The sequence below is a fragment of the Equus caballus genome, chromosome 16 (assembly GCF_041296265.1).
Source record: "Equus caballus isolate H_3958 breed thoroughbred chromosome 16, TB-T2T, whole genome shotgun sequence".
In the NCBI taxonomy this organism is placed as follows: domain Eukaryota; kingdom Metazoa; phylum Chordata; class Mammalia; order Perissodactyla; family Equidae; genus Equus; species Equus caballus.
The window spans coordinates 15,595,978-15,616,992 of record NC_091699.1 but is presented as its reverse complement, the minus strand read 5'-3'; the positions used below and the strand labels follow the sequence as shown (position 1 = coordinate 15,616,992).

The following is a 21,015-nucleotide window of genomic DNA, read 5'->3' as shown; positions in this document are numbered from 1 at the left end:
CTGGAGCCTGCCCACTGAATTCAAATCCCAGCTCTGCTCTGCCGTGGCTCTAAGACCTTGAGCAAGTCATTTTACCTCTCTGTGCCTCAGTTTCCTCATTACAAAATGGGGATGTAACGAGCATCCACTTCGTAGAGTTGCCAGGCATAGTGGAGGCAGCGGTGCGCACCGGCACGGGCTGCACGCGGGACCCACTGAGCAAAGCCCAGGCGTTCTCACAGCTTTCGTGAGTGGCCTCCAGGTCTCCGGGCGCCATGGGCAGAGTCTCCACCTCAGTGAAGGGTGGCTCCCCATCCCGCATCCCCCTGAGCTGGGTCCCGGGTCCCTCAAGACTCACCGGGTACTCCTGGCGCACGTCGATCTCAGCAGGCAGGACGGTCATGGCGGGACACCCACCAGGCCCCTTGCTGGCACTGGTCCAAAAGTGCCACTGGCTGGAGTTGGCACAGTCCTGCTGTAGGGTGCACCTGGAGCGGCACAGCCCAGGTCAGGACCCAGGTGGGCTCCCCCGGCCGAAGCCTCGCAGCCCTAACCCCAGCCCAGGGAGCCTCACCGCGTCTCCAGGGTGCACCAGCCGCAGTAGGCATCGGCCGCACCCACGCAGTCCCCGCAGGTGGTGTGCACGGCGCAGGCGGCGACTTTCACCCTGGCCATCTGGAGGCAGAGGCGAGGGCCCAGCTCAATGGGGCTGCCGGCCCCTCCCCCTGGGGAGTCAGCATGGCAGGGCCATGAGAGGCTGGGGAAACTGAGGCTCAATGCTATCACGGGGGAAACAAGGCTTCCCTGCAGAGGTTAGGTCTGTGCTGGGGTGTGGGGGGAAGGTGAGCAGGCAGAGGGGATGGGGGAGGAGGGGGATCCCGGTGGGAGGAACAGCACGTGCAAAGGCAAGGCAAGCAAGAGGGCTGGGCCTGTCCTGGGACTGGGCAGGCCAGGGCTGCAGCCTTACCTGGTGGGATGTCATCAGATAAAGGTACCCGGGGTCTGCTGGGTCAAACTGCATGACATGGTGCACTGGCTCCCCATAGGCCACTGTCACCACACGCCTGCTCACCACCTGCATGCTCTCGTTCAGGTTGATCTGTGGGGGTGCCGCACGGCCGTGAGGGTGATGGTGTGCTGGGAGGGTGCCCATGGCAGGGGGAGGCAAACACAGGGGAGCTGTCCCTCGGGGGGGACCTGACCCAGGCTTGGGGCTGGGCCTCCCCGTCCTCTCTCAGGCCCTTCCAGGATGGTGGGCACTCGCAGACGTGGAAGGGAGGGCAGGGGGTCCAGCCTCCACACTTTTCCCTCTGCTGTGCCCCCACCAGGAACTCCCTGCTGATTGATCTCCAACACACCCCACGCTGTGAATGCACAAGAACTTTACAGTTTACAAAGATTCCCTGGGAGCCTGTCTGGCATCATGCCTAAGAGCAGGGACTTGGGTTTGAATTCTGGCTTTGACATTTACAAGCTGTACAAATGAACAAGTTGTCCAAACCTCCTCCCCTCTCTGGGCCTCAGTTTCCTGACCGAGTGGGACTACTGAGGCCCCTGCCCCGCAGGGCTGTGGGAGCACTAAACGAGAAGGCAGCACAAAGTGCGGAGGGGCCATGCTTCTCCTTCCGCCTCTCTCATGCCCATTTCATGGATGAGGAAACTGAGGCCCAGAGAGGCCAAGGGACTTGGCAAGAGTCACAAAATGAAGATACCTCAGGGTCACGATGCCAGCCTAGGCCTGTCTGACCCCAGAGTCGAAAGCTGAGGCTGGGGGGTGAGGCCCAAGGTCCTGACAGGAGGACTGGCTGGGACCCGGTGGCGTCTCTGGACCTGCACGTCCTCCTGAGAACTGACAAGGCCCGTCAGAGCCCGTCACACTCTGCCTTGTCAGCTGGCCCTGCACATCCCCAACATGCCGCCCTTCCAAGGCTCCTGGGCACTGAGCTGTAGGAGTGGTCTAGACGCCTCCTGGCAGCTCCCTGGGGCCTCCTACCACCCGGCCCTCCTCTGGGGCTCCCAAACCATTAAGTGGCTCCCTCCTGCTTACGGAATAAACCTTTTCAGGCATTCAAGGCCCTGACGATCCAACCCCAACTTACTCTGCCAGCCTTGTCTCCACCCACTCAACCCAACACGCATTCCAGCCTCCAGGCCTCTGCCCTGCTGTGCTCCCTCCTGGCATCTCGCTCCCCTCCCCCTTCGGCCAAGTGCAACAGAGGCCGAGACCTGGCCTCCCAGTGCCTCTTCTAGAGAAGCTCCCCACGTGCCTCCTGCTCAGCAAACTGAAGCTGCTCTCTCCCCAGGCTCGGTGCCAACCGAGACGGCCCTCCTCCCAGGCGGCCTCTTGGCGGGGGCTGCCCCTGGCAGCTTGGCCCAGGCTCAGCCCTCTCCCGCCACCCCGCCCCCAGGCACCCAGCAGACACTCGATGCATCTCCACTCCTTCACTGTCCATTAGCACCTCCTGGGCCCCGGGGCCTGGGCTGGCCGTAGTGATCTAAGCCCCGAGTAGGGACAGGCACTGCCCAGCACAGGGCAGTGAGCAAGGAGGTCCATGCAGAGGGACAGTGTGGGCTCTGGGCCCACGGGACCCATTCAACCCCAGCTGCCGCTGTGTGACTCTGGGGTGGTCACTTCTCCCCTCAGAGCCTCAGCGTCCTCACCTGTGAAATGGGACTCACGGCTCTGCCTCCCTCACAAGAGTGTGAGAATTACACAAGACGATGCCGTTGACATGCCCTTCGAGGCTGGGTAGACAGTGCTGCCTAATAACTGCAGCTTCACGGGCCAGGGGTCAGGAGACTCCTTGCTCTCCACACGCACAGGCATCATCACAGTGGACTGACCACAGTCCTGGACAGTCTGGCTCATTTTCCCCATGACAGATGAGGAAAAAGAGGCTCAGGGTGAGAAGGAACCACGCCCAGGTCACAGAGCTGGGGGCGGGGAGCCAGGATTGGAATCCAAGTATCCGACCCCAAACACAAGGCCCACTATCTAAGAACCCTTAACAACGGCCTCTAAGGCTGAGGAGGATGCCGCCCCCCCTCACTCCCGCCTGGCATCTTACCCACCACTGCCAGGGGGCCAGCAAGGGTCCTGGGGCAGGCGGGCTAGGGCTCCAACCCCCACCCTGCCCACCCCACTCCCGGCCCGTGGCGTCTGCCTGGGCAGTGGAGGGAATTGGATTATTGGATGGGAGGCAATTAGCCCAGGGCCTGGTGCAGCGAGGCCCCGCCAGCAGCCAGCCTTCCTGAAAGGCAGTGGGTGCCTGGTGCGGGGAGCGGGGAGCAGGTCCAGGCCCTCACCCGGGGGCCCCGCCAAGTTCTTCCTGCCCAGAATGGGAAACCCGGGTTCCTTTCCCCCTCCCAGCTCCAGGAATCTCAGGGCCAGGCATTGTCACCTCCAGACACCAGTCATGGGGGGGCTTCAGAGAGTGGCTGGTGGAGTGGAGGAGGAGATGGCAATGAGAGCCCCCACTTGCCAGGCTGTAGCCTGGCCCCTGTCAAAGCCCCACAACAATCTCGAGAGGCAGGGCTTACAGCCCTTCACAGACGGGGAAACTGAGGCCCAGAGAGAGAAAGTGCATTGCCCAAGGTCAAAGAGCTAGCAAGTGGCAGAGCCCAGAGCCTTGACCTCGGATCCGCCTACCTCAGAGCCCCGGGTGAGGAGACCTGAGAGAGGGGTGCACTCTCGGTCCTAGACTCCCCTCTCTCACAACGGGCCACACACCGTCACGAGCAAGAGTGGAAGAGACAGACATGAAAAATACTTTGTAAACTGTAAAGTGCTGAGCAAACGGAGAAAATGAAGGCTACTATTGGACCTGTAGAGGCCATGTGCACAGCCTGCCCTCTCCCGCCCCCTCAGCCGCTCCGCCCCTCCCCCAGCCCTACCTTGAGCAGCCGCCCGCTGATGGTGCCCAGGAAGACCACCGTGTAGTTGCTGACGCTTGCCACGGCCACGGAGGAGAGGCCGGGGGCGCGGAACACGGGTGCAGCCTTCAGGGGCTGCAGGACGGACAGCGGGTGCTGCAGGTGCGCGGCCCCACAGTCCAGCTGCTCCGGCTGCAGCTGGAAGAGAAGCAGCACATCAGACCTCAGTTCTGGAACCTTCTTGGGCTCCCTGCCTGCACCGTATGTATCTCAGGCCCCAGCAGCAGAGCTTTAAAGTCCTGCCCTGCTTTATACGCCCAGCTCTGGGCTGAGGCCCAGACACAGCACCCCATCCCCGACCCCAGACCAACCCCTGACCTCAGCCTTGGTCACGGAGCTGCCCGTGGGAGATGACGGTTCACGGCCACAGAATCCACACGGGAGGAGTTGCGTGAAGGAGGCAAAGGGCTGGTGAGGGAACAAGGTTTGCAGGGGGCCAGGGATGGCGGGACAGGGTGAGGCCTACACACCCTCACGCCCTTAGACCTGCCTCCCTCCAGGCTAGTCAGAGCCGAGCAGAGCAGAGGAGCCCACGCCAGACCACCCAAGGCCGTCCTCTGCCTCAGCTTACCCGCTGACACCCAGGAGGTGTCCCTCCTCTCTCAGCTGTGTCTCCACAGCAACCATGGGGTTTCCTCCTCCAGCGCCCCTGCTCTGACACCAGCACCAGCACACCAAATTCCCAGCAGCTCACCAGACCCCAGGTTGAGGCCTCTCCAAACTGAGGCCCTTTCCTCCTCCCCCAAGCACACATCCCCTAATGTGCCCACACTACAGATAGGTAAACGGAGGCCAGGTGTGTCCAAATGCACAGTCCACATCAGCCGGTGCCACCTCAAGTGGCAAACCAGCCCCTCCTCACAGGAGCAGGACAACTGCGGCTGGTGACCCCAGTCCCTGACCGTCCCCTGCACTTGCTGCCACCTTTCCCACCTTTCTCTGGGTCTTGGTGGTCCTTTCAAAGGTTCCTTCTGCAATTTGCACAAAGATACAAAGCAGGCCTCCAGGAAGCACCCTTGAGAAGGGAAGGGCAAGTCCACAAGGATGCAGACACAGAACGGTTTAGAAGAGGGGACAGGAGGACACAACCTCAGTGTCCGACAGGCCTGAGCATGTAAATTATGCCACATGGTCCAGGAGAGCCACCCCCACCCCTCAGCGACAGCACAAATCTGCATCGATTATGACAGAAAGAAGTCTGGCTGAGAAAAGTCACAGGATGTCCTGGAGCCATTTTGGTAAAACTGGTGCATAAACAATAAAGTAACAGCCACGACAGTAACCATAATAATGAGCCGCAGTTACTGGGAACTGACACTGCTCCAAGCCCGTGCATAAACTGCCTGAATCCTGGCAGCCCTATGAGGCCCCGTGTCACAGATGGGGAAACAGGCTCAGAAGGGAAGTGGCCGGCTCCAGATGACCAGCCGCGATGCCAGGCCTCCAGGATTGAAGCTGGCGGCACACAGGAGCCCGCGCCTCCGCCCTGGATGCTGGGACGTGGGCCTCGAAGACTCTGAGCGGGTACTTCGAAGGTCGGGAGAATGCAGCATCATCACTGGCTTTAGGGTGTGGCTTTAGAGGGCTTTTTCTTATCTGTGCTTTCTGCAAGCCTGACATGTTGACCACGTGCTGCATGGGTTTTACAACAAAAACTCAGCTGGTTTTCAAAAGAAAACAATACTGGGTCCTCCGTCCTTGGGCCGATAAACACAGTTGCGGCCCAATGGGCTTCTGGGGAGGCTGTTTCCTGGCACATCCCTGGGGGTCACGCCCCGAGCCCAGAGACGGGGTGAGGCTGGGGATGCCCTAGGCCAGAACCCACGAGGGGGCATCTTCCACAGGATGGCTGGGGGTGACCTGGGCACGTCCCACCATTTCCCTGAGCCTCAGTTTACTCAACTACAAAACGGGCATGTCTCTGGTACCTGCCCAGGGGCTGGGATGTGGAAGTGGCTCGGGGCCTTTGCGCTTGCTGTTACCTGCCTAGAGTGACCTCCCCAGACTGTCTTGGACATGGCGCCTTCTGTCCTCCAGCTCCAGACCCAGCCTGCCAGCCTTCCCCGTGTGCGCCCGTGCTGGGGGCCAGCCCTGGAAAGAGGGTGCTGCCCCCTGTCCCCAGATTCCTGGCCCGCCCCCTCAGCTACAGGGAGGGGGCTCCAGCAGGCAGGGGCAGTGGGCGAGGGCTGCATGGGGGCCTTTCCCTGAAGGTGACGGAACTTTTCCTCACTGACTATGGATTACTCGCGTCCTTAAATGAGAAGTTGTTGTAGACTTTCGCCCAGGGGACATGTGTCTCCTCCCTGAGCTCCAGGAGGGGTGGGAAGGAGGGGTGGGGAGGGGACCCCGGAGGTCCCGGCCCTGCGATGGGGTCCAGGGGGAGGCAGGCGCAGGCACCCAGCTCAGCCGGCGGGGGGTGGCTGCAGAGGTCAGGCCAGATCCACTGTCACCCCCGCCCCCTGAAGTCCACAGCCATCAATTCTGCACCAAAGGAATTTTCTACAAAGCCTTGCCTCCAACTTTTTTTTTCTTATCCTAAAAATAAAATTTAAAAAAAACTTAAAGGAGAAGTAACGGACCGGCCGCTCTGAGTAATCTGTACTCCAAGGGGAGGCTGACTCCCTGGGGAGACCACAGGGCTGCAGGCTGGCTGGCTGGCTGGAAATGACCAATGGACGGACAGACGCTGGGACATGAGGCCCTGGGCCTGGCAGGAAGGGGAAGAGGCTGCAGGCCCGGCAAAGGGGACAGTGGGCTTGGGGATGGGCAGCTTGCCTGAGGGTGGCCTCAGCTGAACTTGGTCTCCAGGGGCAGTCAGCTCCGAGGCCCCAAATCCCACCCCGACATCGGCACCGCCTTGCATGTGCCCCACCCCTGGCCCAGGCCTTTCCACACCGCATGGCTGAGCGCAGGGGCCTCTGGTCCCCAGGCCACCTTCCCAAGCACAGAACTGGTCACCCCTCCCTGACATAAAGCCCTTCCCTGGCTCCCGGCTGTCCTCAGGATGGAGCCTGGCATTCCAGGCCTTCATGATCTGGCCCCCGCCAACTACTCAGGTCCCAAGTCCCACTTCTTTCCTCCGCCCTACCTTCTGCTCCAACCACACCAACCTCTGCAGCTTCTCAAATGTGGCCGTGCTTTCCCGCGAGGGCTCCTGAACCTTCATGTTGTTCCCTCAGCAGCCAATGCCCTTCCCACACTTCTGAGCCACTCATATCTCCCCTAGCCCAGCAGTCCCCTTTGCTTTGACCCATGCACTTCCCTCTGCCAGGCGTGCCCAGGCAGCAAGTTTTTAGCCACCCTTCAAGATGTGGCTCAAACAAAATCTCCCCTCCTCTGTAACACCACTGGCATTTATCACAGTAGCATGTGCATGAGCTCCTCCAGAGCAGAGACTGTGCTCTGGGGTGAGTGTTTACTCGAAAGAAAATTAATTTTAACTAAAGTGTGAATGACTGTATTCAGCTGTTTCCTTTCCAAGCAGAGAGACTGAGAACAACACTGCCGTGCTGGGTACTGGAGAACTGAGGGAAAAATATGGGTTAACTGTACATCTGCTGTGTGTGTGGCACCACAGGGGAGGCAGGTGTTCAGGCCCAGACAACACCTGGCTGCTAGTTTTCGTTCCTCTAAGAACTTAATTTTATCCTGCTCTAAAATGGGATGAGGGGCCCACCTGGTAGCACAGCAGTTAAGTCCACACGTTCCACTTCAGTGGCCCACGGTTCGCCAGTTCAGAGCCTGGGTGTGGACCCATGCACCACTTGTCAAGCCATGCTGTGGCAGGCATCCCACATAAAATAGAGGAAGATGGGCACAGATGTTAGATCAGGGCCACTCTTCCTCAAAAAAAAAAGCTGGTGCAAAAAAATTTTTTTAAAAAAGGGATGAGCAACTGCCTCCGGTCTCAGCTCTTTTCTAAGAGCAAGACACCCCTTCCCCCTCTAGCTGGCTGCCTCCTGGGGCCAGAGCTCAGTTCTGCCCACTCTCCCATTAAAACTCTGACATATTGATTTCACTACCAACTGTAATTGTGTTGACTTTTTCTCCCCAGGAAGCCATTTGGAGCAAGAGCTTCAAGAGCCTGGCTTCTCAGGCCTCCCACATCCTGCCTGCAGACCCCCCCCACACCTCAGTCCTGCTGCAGCTGGCACTGCGAGGAGGAGGCGGTGTCGGTGGCGGGCACCACGGCAGGTTGCAAGACCCAGCGGTTTCGTCCCAGGTGCAGACTGCGCCGGCTGTTGGTGCTTTGTGCTTGGGGCGTGAAGGCACCTCCCCGCCTCAAGGTTCTGACTGCGATCGACCCGCGATCCCGGTAAAGCGAGGAGCTGAAAGCACACAGTCCTCCCCTTTGGTCTGAAGCAGCGGGCTGCAGGCGGCCGCTCACCCACCGCCCCCCACTGCAGCAGAGGGAGCTGCTGTTAAACCGGCAAAGCGCTAAATGCAACGCGGGATCCTGGAAGAGGAGGGGCGCTCCGGGAGTCCCGCCTGGAGTTTAGAGGAGGGCTCAGTCCAATGTGGGTCTCCTCCTTGTGACAAATGTACCCGAGTAAGACCTTGGCAATGGGGAAACCGAGGGGAGAGTGTGCAGGAACTGTCTGTACTACCTTTGTAACTTTCCTGTAAATCTAAAATTAGTCCAAAGTAAAATGTTTATTTAAAAAAACAATGCAGGGGCCGGCCCAGTGGCACAGCAGTTAAGTTCACACATTCTGCTTTGGCAGCCTGGGGATCACTGGTTTGGATCCCGGGTGTGGACCTACACACCACTTGTCAAGCCATGCTGAGGCGGTGTCCCACATAAAACAGAGGACAATGGGCACGGCTGTCAGCTCAGGGCCAGTCTTCCTCAGCAAGGCGGGGAGGATTGGGGGCGAATGTTAGCTTAGGACTAATCTTCCTCAAAAACAAAAAACACAACACAAAGCAGGTAGTGTCCCCTCCACAGCTCAACAGCATTCAGTGGATCCCCAGTGCCCTCAACATAAACTCAAACTTTGCTCCTGGGCCCTCAAGGCCCTCTCCACCTGGCCTGCCCCTCTGCAGCCTCCGTTGAGCCCCATCCTGGCCAGCTCCTCCCTCAGCTCAGACAGCTGCAGACGGGCCAGGAGAACGCCCCAGAGACAGCCCTAGAGGAGCGCAGCAAGCAGAGAGAGGCAGGTCCGTGGTGGGGGTCTGACGGGCACAGTCTACAGATCTCAGAAGCCAGGGCAAGACAGAGGGCCACTGGACTCGCTCGGCCGCAGCTCCAAGGGTACAGGGGAAGCGTTCTCAAGGCTGCCCACCAGCCGCACATGACTGGGTCAGGATTTGAGGCCATCCCTGCGACTCCCAAACCCAGCTGCCTCCCTCCCACCTCAGCGGCTTCTCAGAACACCACAGCCATGGGGCTACCACTCCACTGAGCTGACCCTCCACCGAGGGTAAACTGAGGCATGGAAAGAGCCACGGGGCTACTGTGTGCTGGCCCTGGGAGGGGCAGGATGGACTCGGCTCTGGGGGCCCTCTGGCAACTGCCCCTACGCCAAGGAGGAAGCCGCCTGCCGCCAAAGGAAATACCAGCACCTCCCAGTGAGTGATGCGGACACTCGCTTCCTGGAGGCCTGGGAAGGGAGGATGGCCAACCAGGCCAGCGAGCAACAGTCAGGAGGCCTGGCCCTGAGCCAGAAAGGAAAAGCAGCACCTTGAGGAAGCCAAGGCACAGAGAGGAACAGAGGCTTCCTCAGGACACACAGCACAGTAATTCCCCACCTGGCGCAGGCTGCTGGAATCAGGCAGAAAAACAGACAAATGGCAATGGACACTACAGCTTGGGTTGACCGTTCCAGAGCTTCAGAGAGGCCTGCCTCGGTTTCCTTGACCCCATCTCTGGAGGAAGTGGGTCACCCCATTCCAGGGCACTAAGGTCATCCAGGCCAGCTGGCCACCCTCTGGAAGGGCCACATGAACCAGCCAGCCAGGCCACCCTGAGGACAGTATGTCTGTCTACCCACAACTGGCATGCTGAGCCCTCCAGCCATCCGGACATAGCCTGGAGGGGCAACTCCCTGCTGAGGTCTGAGGCCGGCCTGGACCAGAGACCTGCTGTGTGCAGGCACCCAGAGTCACCTCACAACCACCTGGGGCACACACACTCTTCTGTGTCCCCATTTTATAGACAGAGGAACTGAGGCTCTGGACATGCTAAGTCTCACAGCTCTTAACTCTTAACTGTGCGACGCCCCACCCTCTCTGAGCCTCAGTCCCCTCATCTGTAAAATGGGGACAGTCAGAGCACCCATCACAGAGGACTCCTGGAAAGGGCTCAGCCCGCAGCAGCTCTCAGTACTAGGCACTGTAGGTGCTCAATTAACGCCCCCAATTAGCTAAGCAGGCCACCAAGGCAGAGGCTCAGGGACGCCAGAGCACAGGGGAGCCCCCCCGGACAAGCCGCTCCACCACTTCCTGAAGTCAAGCATCCGAGGCTGGACCAGCAGCGCCACCCTCACCGTGCACAGGGCGTCAGGAGCCCACGGCCTGCCTGGGAGCTGCTGCCACAGCCGCTGACTCAAGCAGCCGTTGTTTTGTTAGCTGGACACGGCCCCCTAGACACCCAGCTCCCCCTTCTGAAAGCTGTTTCTCATTCTAGCCCAGCCCGGCCCCATTTCCAGCCCTCCCCCCTGGTCCCAGAGGAGCACAGTGTGGGATGGGCAGCCAGCGATCCTTCCCGGCCCCGCGGCCTCGGGAAAAGTCACTCCCGCTCGGTGGGGGCGGGGTGGCAGAGCTGCGTTCAGCCCCTCCTCGGCCTGGACCGCTTCCGTCCGCTTCTTTCCCGAAGGGGAAGCGGGCCAGGAGGAGCTGAGAGCTGCAGCTGCCTCTCCGGGCACATTTGGCCCCTCTCCTCCTGCCTGAGGGGCCTGGAGCCTGAACTCACAGCCTCTCCCCTCCCCTGGGGGTGCTGGCCTCGGTCCCAGAGTCACAACACAACTGCTTGTGGGCGCAGCTGAGGGGACAAGGCTGGCCTGGGGCCCCCAGCAAACATCTCTGGGTTGGGTCCGTGTGCTGGGGACATGGAGGTGACACATGGGTCCTTCTCTCTAGTTGCCCACATCCCAGTTCAGAGACCACGCCCAAGTCAGGAAGGGACAGCTTCATAATAATAACAATACAGTCATGTCGACAACATCAGAAGACCCAGCTACCATTCACTCTGTGGAGACCTTGGCCTGCATAAGCCCATTTGACCCTCACCACCCCCTGACAAGTTGATGGGGAAACTGAGGCACAGAGCAGTGAAGCGACTTGTGCTGGGTGCCACAGCCAGCACTGCCCGCTGCGAGCCTCCAGCGCAGGCAGGCTGGCTCTAGAGTCCTCAGCCTCCAGCGCAGCCTCTCCACCGCGGCTGCAGCCGGCGCTGCCAACAGCCACTGGAATTTGGCCGCTTGGAGCTGGAAAGGCCCTGGGTTGCAACTGGAGAAACTGAGGCCCATCAAGGAGATGGCCACTTCTGCAGGGCTCAATCAGCTCAAACACAGCTGGTGGACGATCCTGGAGGGGGATGGGGCAGAGGTGGCCGCCGAGCTGGCACAGCTCCTTTCCGGCCTGGCCTGCACCTCAAGGCCTCCGCCCCCCGCACCCAGGATTCACCGATGGAGCAGAAGGCGACTCACGCCCACAGGCCTGGCTGGCCTGGTGATGGAGTCAAGCTTCCTCCTCCGGTGGTGATTTATCGGGTTTCAGGGCACAGTGTGGTGGCCTGGGCCGGGTAGGCCTTGCTCGCCTGGCAGACCTCGGTGGCCCGAGTGTCAGCAGGAGGGGGCCGCCTGTTGGGTTCGGCCCTGGCCCAAACACAGGCTTTGTGAAGAAGAAAACGACCATGCTCTGGAGGTAGCCAGGATCCAAATCCTCGGGGCTGGCACCTGGAGACTTCCCGGGCCTGTCCCCACACGGGGACTGGCTGGTTTCCATGGCAACCTCCACACCGCTCTCAGAGCTGGAGAGGCCCTCAGGAGTCACCTGGCCCAGCCGCAGTGGGGGCCCTGGGAGAGAGCGCCTGCCAGTGCCTGGCGGGACTAAGGAGGGGCCGGCAGCCACGGAGGCCCTTCTCCAACCAGATCGACTATGTCATGCTTTTCCCCAGAAGCCTTGCTGGCTTCCTGTAGCCCACAGGACAGCATCCAAATCCTTGGCTGGCGCCCCAGACCCCTACACTCTCAGCTTCCTCTCCGCCTGCCACCCAAGCCGTGTGCTACCAACTCCCTGGGCCTTTGCCCCTGCCGTGTCCTCTGCCTGGAATGCCTTCCCCGGCCCCATCTGCCAAAGTTCTGCTCCAATGTCGCCCTCCTCCAGGACGCCTTGCCACTCCCCCATCGAGGCTGGTGGGCATGCAGCTCTGGCTCAAGAGTATCTTCTGTCCTGATCCCTCCCTGACTGTCCGGGGGCTCCTGGAGGGTGGGCAGGGTCTGACTCATCCCTTTTGGGGGTTGCCATCTAACAAAGCTGAGCCCCCTCCTACACTGCCACTCTCCAGCGAGCCCTCCCCTGGGCGCACAGGCAGGCAGGAGCTGTTGTCCAGGAGGCACTGGGCGAAGATGGGAGATAGCTGCCGCCCTGGGTAACAGGAGCCCACGCCCGGGGAGGGCCCCAGCCTGGGACCACGCTGGGCCTGGGGGTGGGGCAGCTCTGCAGACCTCACTGGGAAGCTCCCACACTCCCCAGGCAGCCCCAGCAGTGGCAGAACTTCCCTGGGTCTAAGTTTCTCCACCTTTAAGAGGGACTCCTTCACCCCTTCCCACTGTGATCTGTGGCTCCCACCCCTTCGGTCAGGGTCTTTGGAAGAACCAGGGAGTAAAGGTGATGAGCACAGGCTCTGCAGCCAGACCCCTGCTCCACCTTTTACCCTCTGTGTGACCTCAGATGAGTCACTTAGCCTCTCTGGGCCTTGTTTTCCCCTTCTGTAGATTTGGGATAACACTCATCTCATTCCATTTCTGGGGAATTAAAAGACAGACTACATGCAAAGGGCTTTGCAAAGTGCCTGACAGAATAAGTTCCCGAGAAACAACAACAGTACCAATAATAACGATGCTGATGGAGCAGGTCTGGTGAGAGAGTGAGGGCTTGCTTGCCACCCCACAGCCCAACACAGATCGGGAAACTGAGGCCCAGAAAGGGGAAGGGACCCCTTGTGCCCGGGGCCTCAGGCCCTCGTGCTCCTCTTCCACATACACTGGTCTGTTCCCCCTCCAGCAATCAGGTCACTGACCCGAGCCAGCTCCTTCATCGCCATGAAAACTGGCTGCCATGGCGGGTGCATTGGACTCTCTAGGGAGCTGAGCCGACTCACACACCCCTCGCTGAAGGCCAGGCCGCCCCGTTCTTCGAGACTGAGCCCACTTCCCTGATGGGGAAACAGAGGCCCAGAGAAGGCAGGTGACTTGCCCAAGGCTATAGCTAGGAAGGTGCGGAGCCAGGGTTTGGACCCAGGGAGTGGGCACCTGGGTCTGGCACTCACCCACCACTCTGGGCCTGCCTGGGTGTGGCAGGTCTCAATGGCAGGCATGGTCAGGGCCATGACAGACCCTCCATCCACCCTCCTAGCGAGCACTGGACAGTGAGCTGCTGCTCTGGAGGGGAGGAGGTGGCTTGCCCAGCCCCAGGGCCCAGAATGGTCCACGGCTGGGGTCAGTGTTGAAAGGGATTTGTCAAGACATCATTCAAACTGACCACACCCCTCATTTGCACACCCAAGGGGCCAGGGAGCTCGCTCCTTCCAGAGGCGACCAAACTCTCAGGGATGAACGCAGCTAGGTGCCCCCTGCCTCCCCTACTTCCTCAGGAGGCCTGATCAGCCCCGGCCTCCGCAGATGCCCCAGCCGCCCTCACCCCACTCTAGAACTGAGTCATGGCATCATCAGCTCCCCAGCTTCCATGTGGGGCCTGTGTGGAGGTGCTACCACAGATGGGGGTTTTGTACAAAGGGCCCCACCCAAATCTCCACGGGAGGGGGAAGTAAGGCAGAACCCCGGGCCGAGAGCTCACGGCTCACATCAGCCGTCACCCGAGTGGGCTCTGGGCCCAGACAGCCAGGCCGCAGAGCCCCACTCCTGCTAACCAGCTGTGTGACCTGGGCCTCAGTTTCCCCATCTGCTGGGGATAACAGCACTTCCTGCCTCAAGGGAGACTGTGAGATCCAACAGGCATTGGTGCCTGTGAAGTGTTGGCACAGCGTCCCTGCTCAGCACTGGGAGCTTGGCGATGGTTACCATTCGGCCCCAGAGAGCCAAGAGGCACTCGCCCTCTGCACAGCCCTCAGCCCCACCAGACACTCAGCATTTGCCCCCTCATCAGCAGTGACACCAGGCCCACAGTGAGAAAGCATGAGGCCCAGAGAAGGTAAATGACTCACCCTGGGTCACACAGCCTACAGGTGGGAGAACGGGACTCGATGTCAGCTTTCCCCTCATGTACCTGGGCGGGGAGACTGATGACATTTCCAGGCAGAGAGGGATGTCAACCATCTACCGGCCCAAGCCCTGCCTGTCTCTCTGGCCAACCCCGCCGAACCCCCTCTCCTAAGTCCTGTCAAGGGTCTCTGTTTGTACCCTTCGCCACGGGGAGCTCACTCCCAGCCCCCAGCCCAACTCTAAATGTAAAGCCCATCTCGGGAGCTGTCTTCCTCCACCTCCACGCAGCATTTCAGCCCCTAAATTGGCTCAGAGACGCCTTCTTGCCGACGAGCACCCACCTACCGCATGCCAGTTTAAAACTGCCTGAGGGTTTTTTTCCACCTTTACTATAAAAAGACACCTTGAAAATGCAGCACTGACATTTCCCTGTCAAGTCTTCTTTGTGATTTAAAAATACAAATATTATGGTCACTCCAGGGTTGAGGGGAAAGATTCAGGGGAGTTAGACTCAGCCTGCCCTCCCATTGCTGGGTGACCCTGTGCCTCAGTTTCCCCCAACAACAATAGCACATGGCAACTTCTAATTTGCTGTCACCTCAAACATGAATCGAAGAAAGGGATCCAAGCTACACGCAATGGAGGTGAATTTCCTCACTCGCTTTCTCTCTCAAAATAGTCCAAAGCCCCAAATATGCCAAAAACAATCCGGGACAAAGCTGGGGCCCTTCAAAGGCAGGAGGACATGGTCCCGCCTCTGACGTCACACCTCAGCAGCTCCTCCCTCCCCTGGCTGGTCCCCAGGGGAAGTGGGCAGCAGAGGCCAAGACTCCACTGTCTTCAAGGTGGAGAGCAGAGGACAGAGCCCCCGGGAGAGAAGCGGGGACGGCCCGACCACCCGGCCAGCTCCGGAGCCGCAGGCTTGACAGACCCCAAAAGCACGAGCGGGAGGCTGCGTGTCCTCACCTGGAGGTCAGACGTCCCTGGAGAATAGACGGAGGGGCAGAGTCCAGGCCCCCAGCACCGAGACCACCTGGTGCTGGTGCTGGAGAAGTCAGGCCAGGCGGGGCCGGAGGGAAAGGGTTTCCAGGCCCCTGGTACCCCCCACACCACCCCACCCCCGGCCAAACTCATCCTCTCCCCTGAGACCCCCCTGCTCTGTCACATCCCCACCCCGACTGCACCAACTTCTGTCCCGAAGCTGGGCAGACTGGGCAGCTTCCTCCCCTCCATCCTGCCCGTCTCCACCTCTGGGGTTACGTCCTGGCATCCAAAACCCACTGCTTCTGTCCACGCCCTCAGACCAGGCCCGTCACATCCCCCGACAACAAGGCCTGGCCCACTGCCTCTGCCACTGCACCCAGTGCCCACCACGGGCCCTGGCACACAGCAGGTGCCCAAGAAATGTTTGCAGATGCAAGATGGACCAGCCTCCCAACTACTCTCCCTGCGTTTCGTCTTTCCTTCTCACCAGCCACCTAAGGACTTTCTAAAACAATCATATGAAAAATCATCACAGTAACTGCAAACACGTGCTGGGCACTCCATGCAGAGCTTAGGTGTATCATCCCATCTAAGCCCCACAACAGTCCTGTGGGGCAGGGCCTTTTATCATTGTTCCCATTCTACAGAGGGGGAAACTGAGGTGCTCATTCAGATCACATCCCTCCTCTGGATAAAACCCTTCATGGCTCCCCATGTCCCCTGGATACAGTCCGGACTCCGCAATGCAGCCCACCTGCACCCCGTCCTGCACCAGCACCCACAGGCTCCGCCCACTGTCCCAGCCCCCAGGACCACCTTTCCATTGCTCTAGCCTGCTGTGTCCTCCGTCCATGTCTTTGTGCAGGCTGTGCCCTCAGCCTGGACCTTTTCTTCTGCCCCAGCTGGCCCATCCGCCTCGGCTTTGATATCACCTCCCCCAGAAGCCTCGATGCCCCTCTCCAGGCTCCCCCACCATGTTCTCCCATCCCAGCACTCACGCCCCTGGGCTTAAGTGCCTGGCCACGTGTCTGTCCTCTGCTCACCTGCAGGGTCCATGAGAGCAGAAACTGAGTCACTACTGGTCCCCAGCACACAGCACAGGGCTGGGCACACAGCAAGCGCCCAGGAAATGTTTATAGAGGCTTCGATCTGAGGCCAGAGGTGGGAGATGGGGGGGGTCTTTACTGCTGCACAACAAGCCAAAATGGGTCACTGCTGCCCAGGACCAAGCCCAGACCCGTGCTAATAATGGCCCTGGGGCAATAACAACAACAACAACAGACATCTATCAGGTGCTCACCACATGCCAGGTACGAAGTGCTTTATAGTAATTAATTCACTGAGCCCTTAAAACAATCCTTAGAGATTTATTTTTATTGTCCTCACTTTACAGATGAAAAAACTGAGGCTCAGAGAGGTTAAATCACTTGCCGAGGTCACACAGCTGGGAAGCGACAGAGTAGGATCTGACCCAGGTTCTTAGCCTGTAACTGGGGAGTTGGCAGCAGGCCAGGCCCAAGAATAACCACCCCCACCATGCCCGCAGCTGTGCTAGAGGCCCCAACCCTGGGGCCTTGGACACACCTGGGAGACACTGCCCCTTGGCACTGGCCTGGGCCCACAGTCGGGGATGGGGAAGGGGAGAGGGCTGTTGGGGACATAGGGAGAGTGGCCGAGGAGAGCCGGGAATCCGCCTCGCCTTGGGGTGGGGAGGAGGCCCTTGGCCACTCTGTCCCTGGGGTGGTGTCCCTGGAGAGGCCCTGCCCCCCTAAGGAGAGGGAAGCCCCAGCCCCCTCCAGCAGAGTGAGTCACTGCGCCAGGCCAGGCTGGGGACGAGAGACCGTGGGAACCAGGACGGCTCCTGCCAGAGGGGGAGGGGGAGACCGCGGCGGCCGGGTGAGGAATCCCACAGATCAACTCACACTCAGGGCCTGGGTGGACACGCAGGCCTGGAAAGGCTGGAGGAAGGCCTGGGGCTGGCCCAGCCTCGACCCTGGCCCCAGCAGGGTTTTCCCTGCACAGGGCAGGGTTTGGCTCCCCACTCACCTCCTCGGAGCCTGAGAACCCCAGAACAAAGCTTGTCCCCTCAAACACAGCCCACTGGGGGACGTAGCTCTGGGCAGGGGAATGGTGGATGCTCCCGCTGTGGCGCTGGGCAGCCAGCCCCGACCTGGCCGACCCCTGCGGTGGCAGAACTGCTCCCCGGGACAGTCTGCCCCACCCACCAACCGTGACCTTTATTTCAGGGCGGCCAGCCGGCCGGGCTCCCCCTGTGTCACGTCCCCCCAAGGTCAGCACACCCACTGATCTCAACTTGGCCCCCTCGCCACTGCCCAACCCAGCCCCAGACACCTGGTCCCATTCCCACCCAGCTGCTGTGCCCCTACGCCCGGCCCCTCCTCATTCCCTGCTGAGCGCCACGGCCCTCTCTGGCCCCTGCACACCGAGGTGCTGCACACAGGCCTGTCTACCTCCCTCTGCTCTCCGGGCCCCGACACCTCCCCCCGCTCATCCACAGGGACTCCTCCAACACACACACACTGAGCTCCATGTCTGTAAGGCAGCAAAAGCTCAGGAGCATTACAAACACAGATGCTGAAGCCAGATAGCATGGATTCAAATCTTGCCTCTGCTAGTTCCCAGCTGTGTGATCTTGAGCAAGTTACTTAACCTCTCTGTGCCTCAGTTTCTTCATCTATGAAACAAGGATGAGAACACAGCCCATCTCAGGGGGTCATTATGAGAACCAGAGTTATGCCATGTGATGTGCTGAGCAGGCATTCCACAAGTGTCTACCCCACGGCCTCTATGCCTGGTACATGCTAAGTGCTCAATAAATATGGGTTGAATGAGTGAATAAAAGCTGACCTCAGCAACACACCTGTTTGCCAACCAGCGGCCTCCCCAGAGTACCTGCTGGTTCCCAAACACCTGTGTCCCCTGCCACACACGTCCCACTGCACGGCCAGGCCCGCCCTGTTGCACCAGTGTCCCTGCAGCACACACATGTCTGCCCTACACTCCTGCACGACCCAGCTTGATGACACAAAAGTCTGGTGCACATACCCCTATCACTCCCACCTTGCCACCACCCCGCACATCTGCAGGGCCCTGGCCCACACCTGCATGCCTCCCCGCACACCTGCCACACCCGTGCACACGTCTGCCAGCTCCCAACGGCAGCCCTGAGAGGCCCACACCGCCAGATCAGAGGCACCTCTGGTCAGACACGCACTCACCCGCTGTGCGCTCAGCCAGCGCCTAGACCCCCACGTGCACACCCGGGCTATATGCGTACCTTTGTCTTTCTTCAGGGAGCACCTAAGTACCACCTGAAACCGGGACTCCGCGCACCTACGTATGCGCACCTGTAATCCAGCACACGTGAGCGCCTGCACGCGCACTCCTGGGCCATGTGCCCCACCTCGGCTGACACCTGTATCCTCGCGAGCACACCTGGATCCCCGAAAATGCACTCGTGGCCCAGAGGACACACCTGGATCCCCACACACGCTCACACCTGTGGCCGGCTCGGCGCACAGCCCGCCTAGTCAGCCGCACGCTGTCCCCCCGGCCCCGTCGCCTGGGTGTACCTGGATGTTGCGCTTGCGCTCGCAGGCCGGCCCGGTGCCCTGCACCACGCTGTCGAGCACCGCCACCACGTCGGGCGCGGGCTCCTCGAAGCAGGCGGTGCGCGCGGCGCGGATGGCGGCTTGCACGTCGGCGAAGCGGAAGGCGCAGAGCGCTGCCGGGGCCGCGCGGGCCGCGGGGGGTCCCTGGGGCCGCTCGAAGACCGCGAAGAGCAGCTCGCTCGCGGGGAAGACGGACACCAGGCGGCTGTAGAGATCGCCGCGGCCAGCGCCGCCCGCACACTGCAAGCCCAGCTGGATGTAGGACTCGGTGAGCTTCTTGGCGTCGCCGCCGGCGCCGCGGGGCAGGCAGATGCGCGCCAGCAGGCTCTGCGCCTGGCTCTCCTTGTCGCCCGCGCGCGCTTCGCTGTTGAGCGCCAGGTACGCGTAGGACGGGGCGCCCGGCGGAGGGTCGGGCGGGTGCAGGAAGGCGCGCACGAAGCCCAGCTTGTGCTGCTCCTTGGCACCCTGCTTGATCTTGAGAATGTTGTCGTCGGAGGGGTTGAGGTCGAAGGTGAAGAGCTTGGCCAGGTCGCCGCGCGCATCCAGGGAGCGGATGGCGATCTCGGGCGTGTTCTCGAAGCGGTGGTCCTCCAGGCTGCGGTTGCGCGGGAAGAAGGCGCTGCCGTAGCCGGTGTACGTGGCGCCCACCAGCAGGCGGCTGCCCCCGGTGCCGGCGGCCGGCGGCAGCACCAGCCCCACGGTGGACGCGTTCGGGTGGTTGGCCGCCACGTTCAGCATGCTGGGGAACACGGTGACGGGCTCGGCGGGCGGCGCGGCGGGCGGGAAGCGCACGGCCACGGCCGAGATGTTGCCCCGGCGCCGCAGCTGGCAGAAGCCCTGGTAGATGGACCCGCACACGACCACCAGGCCCTGGCCGGGGTCCAGCTGCAGGATCTTGTTGTAGTTGTCGGTGAGGCGCCGCGGGTGCTCGCACGAGGCCTGCGGCAGCTGCGGGGCGTGACACAGCGGGCTGTCGGCCACCGGGCCCACGGCCGCCTCGGCCTCCAGGCTCAGGTTGGCGCCCGACAGCTGGTAGAGGCGGTTGACGGCCGCCAGGTACACCGTCCCGGCCGCGCCGTCCAGGGCGAAGTTGTTGGTGGGCGTGGGCGAGGGGAACCGGCGCTGGATCTCCAGGGCGCCGGCCCGCGCCGTCCCCAGGAGCAGCAGCAGCGGCAGCAGCAGGGGCGGGCGCGGCGGCGGGCCCCGCGGCCCCGGGGGCGCCCAGAATGGCGGGCGCGGCGGCGGCGGCGGGGGACTGGCCGCGGCGGCCCGGGCGCTAAGGGGTGCGCCGCCCGCGGCGCGACGAGCCATCCGGGCGAGCGCGGGCTGCGCGGCGCGGCGAGTGCATGGGGCGCGGCGCGGCCGGGAACCGGGAGCCGGGAGGCGGCAGGAGGCGGGGGGCGGGCCCGGGCCGCGAGGCGCTTCCTGCCCGCGCCAGCCGCCCCCGGCCCCGGCGCCCCGGCCCGGCTCAGCCGCGCCGCGCAGCCCGGGGGCGGGGCGGGGGCGGCTCCGCTGCGGACACGCCCTCGCGCCCCGCCCCCGCCGCGCCCCGCCCGGCCGCGCCCCGCCCCCCGCCCCTCCCGCGCGCGCCCCCACCCCGCCCCGCCCCGGGCCCGCGCTCGGCCGTCGGGGGTCGGGCCGCCCCGCGCCCTCTGGGACCCGCCCGCTCGGCGCCCGCGGTCGAGGCTGCCTCGCCCAGCGCTGCCTCCGCCTCCGCCGCCCGCTCCTCTCGCTCCTTCCCCCCTCCTGGCCGCTCGGCCTGGCTCGCTCGTGCTTTTCTTTTTCCTTCCCCTCTTTCTCCCCGCGGTCCCTGTCTGTCTCTGTCTCACCCCGCCCCGACTCCGAGTGCGCTCGCTCGCTCTCTTTCTGCCTCTGCTGCTCCTTCCCTCTGGCTCTCCCTCCTTTCCCCCTGCCTCATCTTCCCTCTCCCTTCTGTGTTTTTCTGTCCCGGGCTCGCTCTCCTCTCCGGGGCTCCCTCCGCCGTCTCCCCGCTGGCCCCTCTGTCTCTCCCTATCCCTCTGACCCCCACTTTTCTTCGTCTCTGTCTGCGCGCTCGTCGTCCACAGCCCTCCCTGTCTCTCCCCATCTCGCAAGCACAGTCT

General features: G+C 61.8%; 1 protein-coding gene across 1 annotated transcript in view; it reads right to left on the bottom strand.

The window, feature by feature from the left end:
- Window positions 1-20,364, bottom strand: part of PLXND1 (plexin D1) — a 50,831-nt gene extending 30,467 nt beyond the window's left edge. The window contains exons 1-5 of the mRNA XM_023619930.2: window positions 18,875-20,364; window positions 3,874-4,050; window positions 947-1,078; window positions 554-654; window positions 338-467 (exon numbers count right to left, since the gene is read on the bottom strand). Coding sequence (XP_023475698.2) covers window positions 338-467; window positions 554-654; window positions 947-1,078; window positions 3,874-4,050; window positions 18,875-20,224 — 1,890 coding nt within the window. The 5' untranslated portion in view covers window positions 20,225-20,364. The remainder of the gene's footprint in view (window positions 1-337; window positions 468-553; window positions 655-946; window positions 1,079-3,873; window positions 4,051-18,874) is intronic.
- Between the last annotated feature and the right edge of the window lie 651 nt (window positions 20,365-21,015).